Below are 6,000 nucleotides of genomic sequence, written 5' to 3' on the forward strand. Positions count from 1 at the left end.
TGCTCTGATTTTTGTTATTTCCTTTCTTCTGCTGACCTTGGGTTTCACTTGTTCTTCTTTTTCTAGTTCTTTAAGGTGTAACATGAGGTTATTTATTTGGGATTTGTCTTGTTTCTTGAGATAGGCCTGTAATGATATAAATTTCCTCTTAAAACTGTTTTCGCTGCATCCCAAAATTTTGGTAGGATGTATTTTCATTGTCATTTGTTTCTATGTATCTTTTGATCTCTCCTCTAATTTCTTCTTTGACCCAGTCGTTCTTAAAAGTATGTTGTTTAATCTCCATGTATTTGTGGTTTTTCCTGCTTTCTTTTTGTAGTTGATATCCAATTTCAAAGCCTTGTGATCAGAGAATATGCTTGGTATGATTTCAATCTTCTTAAATTTGCTGAGGCTAATTTTATGCCGCAATATATGGTCTATCCTTCAGAATGTTCCATGTACACTAAAAAAGAATGCATAGTCTGATGTTTTAGGATGAAGTGCTCTATATATGTCAGTTACATCCATTTCATCTAATGTGTCATTTAGGGCTGCTATTTCGTTATTTATTTTCTGTTTGGATGATCTATCCATAGCTGTCAATGATGTATTTAAGTCCCCTAGTATAATTGTGTTTTGGTCAATTTCTCCCTTTAGTTCTGTTAGTAGTTGCTTGGTATATTTCGGTGCTCCCTGATTGGGGGCATAAATATTGATGACTGTTATGTCTTCAAGCTCTATGGTCCCCTTTACCATTATGAAATGTCCATCTTTCTCTCTTGTTGTCTTTTTCACCCTGAAGTCTGTTTCATCTGATATCATTATGGCTACACCTGATTTTCTCTGGGTACCATTTGCTTGGAGTGTCAATTTGCACCCTTTCACTTTGAGTCTATGCTTGTCCTTGTAGCTGAGATATGTCTCTTGGAGACAGCATATGGTTGGGTTTAGTTTTTGATCCAATCTGCTACTCTGTGCCTTTTTATTGGTGAGTTCAGTCCATTTACATTTAGGGTGATTATTGATATGTGAGGATTTCCTGTCATTCTATCTTTAGTTTTCTGGTAAGGCTGTGTCTCCATTGTTTCTTTGCCTTTTGTTGTTGTCTATTATTTCTGTGTGGTGGTATTCTATGATGTTTCCTCTGTTTCTTCTTTTATTACAGTATATATTTCAGTTCTGGATTTTTTTGAGTGGTTACCCTTAAGTTTATGTAAAAGAAAGTTTGATATTTAGAGTATTCCATTTTCTTCAGCACGCTTACTTTCTCCATTCCCATATTCCGTTCAGGCCTTTACTCTCCCCTTTTTATGTTTTGGTTGCCACAAATTGTCCCTGTTGATGGTGGTCGAATAGCCTCCTTTAGTATTTCTTGTAGTGCAGGTCGTGTATTAGAAAATTCCCTAGCTTCTGTATGTCTGGAAAGGTCTTTATTCCTCCTTCATATCTAAAGGATATCTTTGCTGGATATATTATTCTTGGCTCATAATTTCTCTCTTTCAATAGTTTGAATATTTGGTTCTACTCCTTCCTGGCTTGTAGAGTTTCTGCTGAAAAATCTGATGATAATCTAATGGGCTTTCCTTTGTAGGTTACCGTCTTCTTTTCCCTGGCTGCCTTGAGGATTCTATCTTTTTCGTTGATTTTAGACAGCTTCAATACAATGTGCCTTGGAGAAGGCTTGTTGGGATTGAGGTAATTAGGTGTTCTATTTGCTCTTGGATTCGGGGATCCAGTTCTGTCCACAAGTTTGGGAAGTTCTCATCGACAATCTGTTTGAATATATTCTCTTTTCCCTTCTCTCTTTCTTCCCCTCTGGTATGCCCATTATTCTTATATTGCTCTTTCTGATGGAGTCAGAAAGTTCTTGTAGATTTCTTTCATTTCTTTAAGTCTCAAGTCTCTTTCTTCTTTCATCTGTGTCATTTCCAGGTTTCTATCTTCGATGTCACTGATTCTTTCCTCCATCTGGTCAACTCTACTACCTAAGCTGGTTATTTCATTCTTAATTTCTTCTATTGAGTTCTTAATCTCTAGAAATTCTATTTGGTTCTTTTTTAAAATTTCAATCTCTTTTGTAAAATGCTCATGTTGGTCTTTGATTGTGTTTCTGAGTTCATTAAACTGCCTTTCTGTGTTTTCTTGCTCCTCATTGAGTTTTTCAGAACTGCAATCTTGAATTCTCTGTCATTTAAGTCACATATTTCCATATCTTTAAGTTCCTTTTCTGGAGACTTTTCACTTTCTTTCTGAGCTGTCTTGTTGCCTTGGTTATTGATGGCATTTACTGATTTATTATTTCTCTTCCTAGACATCTACAGGAGTGGCTTCTGCAACAGGTTGATAGGAAGAGGTCTTTGTTTTGTTTTCCAGTACTTGTTAGTAGAATGTTTTATTTTCTTTCCGACTGCAGCCTTATTTTCTTTCTCACACGGTAGTGCTACGTTTTCTTTGCACTATTCCAGCTTCTCACACAATGGGGGGATTCCCTGGGGGATGGGTTTCTCCTCTGTTAATAGTTTGCCTGGGTCACAGGGCGCAGTGTCTGTGTGGGTATGTGGAGGTTTTTAAAGTTCCAAAGCTCTTCCTGCACCAGATTCAGAGCCCGTATGTTTCAGCAGTTCTGTTTACTCTTGCAGGGATCTGCCCAGATAGGTGGGGCCAGGGGCGGGGTGAGTTGTGAGAGTTTGCCCAGAGCAATGGTGGCGACCACCACCACAGCCGGTCCTGCTTCCACAGCTCCCTCCCCTTTGCTGGAACTAGTTGGGCTGCGAATCTTTGTCTGAGGGCCACAGTTCTCAGAACATCAAATATTCTGTTCTTTTCATCTGACACTGCTACTGTTCTGCTTCTAGCACCAGGCAGGTGCGGTCGGGGTGAGCTCTGGGAGGGTAGGTAGGGGGCGGCTAATCTCAGTGCCTAAGTCCGTTCTCTTCTCAGCAGTGAGCGCTTAAACCACCATTTTCAGCCTTCTTACCTCAGTCTTTGCTCCGACGTCTCTGCCGTGAGCGTTGGGTTCAGCCGTGTTATTTGCTGTCCCCTCAGCCCTGTGGGCCACAAGTGGAGCCCTAAGAGTCCGAGTTCTTCCCTCTCCCGCAGCTGCGGTAGTTCCGTGATGCAGCGAGCTTGGAGCACTGAGCTATGTCTGCGTCCTGTGCCCGCGTGGCTCCGTCTCCTCACTTCTCCCTTCTCTCCTCCCCTGCTCGGGCGATTCACCCACCTTTAGGTGAATTCGGTAGTGGGCCTCTTCGTCTTGCCTGTCTGCTGTGCAGGGAGTCCTTTGTGGAGTTATAGTTGTTCAATTAGTTGTAAATAACAGGTTAGATTTACAGAGGCTTACCTCTCACTGCCATTTTGATGTCGTCTCCTCGTGAACTGTTTTGTTACAAGATTTTTAACATGGATCTAGGTCTAAGCCCACTTTATTTCACAGTCAATATTAAGTCGTAACTCACATTCTAAGTCACTTTCCAAAACATGTTAAATTGAGCATTAGAGTTTCCTTGGAAAACCAAGTGGAGTTAGTGATTAACTGTCTTAATGAAGTGTTGAATTGAGGTATAATGCTATGAAAATATTTCACACAAAAGATAAGAATTTTTTATATTTTTTTATGTTTTTCACTCTTTTCTCCTTTCTCCTATAGCAAGCTGGCTGCCTCTTTCCAGAGCATGGAAGTCAGAAACTCTAACTTTGCTGCTTTCATTGACATCTTTACATCCAACACTTATGTGATGGTTGTGATGTCTGATCCATCCATTCGTAAGTTTAAATTTAGCTGACATAGGTTCAAGCCACATATTCTTTAAACTAATAGCTCTAGAGGTAGTACTTTAATCGATACTGAAAAACTATTTTGTAGTGAGGATGGTTGCATAACTGTGTGAATGTACTTAATGCAACTTACCTGTACACTTAAAAATGGTTAAAGTGGTGAATTCCTTATTATGTGTATTTTACCGCAATAAAATTATTTTAATACTAGTAATAAATAGTTTTTTATGTAGTAGACTTATATCTTAAGCTTAAAAATGATTTAGGCTCTAGGGTATTATGTTTTCTTTATGTGAACTTCAACAATCAAGTTACTAAATCTAGGGATTTTAAAGAAAAGAGAACTGAACTATATGATTTATGCCCCATATATTGTAGTTTTTTAAAAGATGAGTCAATATAAGCTTTGAACTATTAAATGTTGAACGTTTTATATGTCATTGTATATTCCTAGGTACCATATTCCCATATTTGTGTTATGGGAATAAAGGGAGGTATTTGGTGCTTCCATGTCATAATAGCCATGTCCATCACAACCATTAAAATAAAGGTTCTAGCAGTATTTCCAGGATGTTCCTAGAAGTTTAAATTAGCTCTGGTCCACTGGTTTTTTCTACTTTAGATTAATATTAAAATATAACATAAAATAACGGGTTTTATACTATTAGCTCCAAACCAAAAGATTTTGAAATTTTGTCTTGGAAATTTTGTGTTTAGGTATATATAAGTACGTCTTCTACTTTTTCAGAAAAATTACACCCTTGTTAAGTTGGGGCCACCTATTCTTGTATGTTGTCTGTGACGTGCTATGTTGAGGGATTTGACTCTCTGTTTTTACTAGTCAGGCATTCCTTTGGCTGCCTGTACTTATTCTGTTGGGTTTCTCCCCTACCCTTACCCTCAGCTTCTGCAGCTACTCTGATCAACATCCGCAATGCCAGGAAACACTTTGAAAAGCTGGAAAGAGTGGATGGACCAAAGCAGTGTCTTCTCATGCGTTAAACACTGCCAAATGTTGTTTCAGGAAAAAATTGAAACACTGTTTCTTAATTAATCTTCATGTTGTATTTGTGTATGTAAGCTCTGAAATGTGTTGCTTACCATTCCTGTATTTCTTCCCTACTCCCCAGTCTTAATGTTTAACCTTGAATGCTGTTTACTCAAATAGTCAGTGAAAAATTAGAAGATGACCTGTCCATGAATTCAGTGTGTCATAAAAGTAGATGATATGTAAGTGTGCTAATAACAAGGTTCTAATAGTGTAAGTGTTCTGATAAGCTGGTTCTGATAGCTGTGTATGCCAAAGCCTTTCCCAACATTGTCTTGTATTCCTTATCATATAGTAACCTATAAGTTTGGAATATTAACTGTTTTTTCAGCATGCATTAAAAATATTCCTTAACTTCAATTGTAAATAAACTTTTGCTGTTAGGGATTTCAGTGCCTCTTTTTCTTTTCCTTGTTTTTTAAAGTTTTCCCTAAGAAAAAGTCAATTTTACAGTTATTCTATGGGGAGAGGACCTGCAGGTTGTGAAATAGTACAAAATTAAGTTGTAATAGGGTAGGTAGATAGACAGAAATGAGCAGGAGAAGGAGAGACCTAGAGCCCCGGTTAGAAAGCCCCTTGTTGCAGCTCCTACTTGGGTCAAGACCTCTTGCAGCTGCCCTCACTTAGGGCACCAATGCCTTACTAGCCCTGCAGGATTCCAGGCTCACACATGTCCCTAAATCAAAGGGATGTGTTGTTAGAATTTAGAGAGAGAGAGCGAGAGAGAGAGAAACCATCTTGCTTATCAGAATGTACACCCTGCTTCTCAGGGCCATTGTAATGAGCTCAGACAACCTTGGGAGCAAGAAGGGAGTACGAGGCGTGCCAGCTAGGAGAGTGAGAGACACTAGAGAGGGAGAGGGGGAGATAATTCTACCCATAGAAATAAAAACTCTCACACAAAGTAAGACGAGGCTGCTTCCCTCTTTTGGGTCAGCCTGCTCTGTGTCTCGGAGTGTACTACTTTTACTCATAAACTGGCTGTCCTATGCTGCACAAACTCTGATTCTTGACTGAATTCTTCCTTCAAGAAGACAGAGCCGAGGTATGTCAGTCCCGGTAACAGTTGTATGGGAAGAATGGAGCCTTATTATAACCTTAAATCTAGGCAGGATAATTTAAATGTAATGTGAAAGGAAATCAGAAACCATTGTAGGCTTTTGAGGAGGGAATTACATGAAAGGAATTTTGAGAAA

At 38.9% G+C, this 6,000-nt stretch overlaps 1 protein-coding gene across 7 annotated transcripts in view; it reads left to right on the forward strand.

Annotated features, from left to right (window-relative positions):
- The window catches only part of RRAGB (Ras related GTP binding B), a 29,999-nt gene extending 24,808 nt beyond the window's left edge, over positions 1-5,191 (forward strand). For all 7 annotated transcript variants that reach the window (XM_074323426.1, XM_074323427.1, XM_019719549.2 and 4 more), the window contains 2 exons: positions 3,629-3,744; positions 4,661-5,191. In XM_074323426.1, coding sequence (XP_074179527.1) covers positions 3,629-3,744; positions 4,661-4,758 — 214 coding nt within the window. In that variant the 3' untranslated portion in view covers positions 4,759-5,191. The remainder of the gene's footprint in view (positions 1-3,628; positions 3,745-4,660) is intronic.
- Positions 5,192-6,000: the final 809 nt, after the last annotated feature.

Source organism: Rhinolophus sinicus, chromosome X, assembly GCF_036562045.2.
Source record: "Rhinolophus sinicus isolate RSC01 chromosome X, ASM3656204v1, whole genome shotgun sequence".
Lineage (NCBI taxonomy): Eukaryota > Metazoa > Chordata > Mammalia > Chiroptera > Rhinolophidae > Rhinolophus > Rhinolophus sinicus.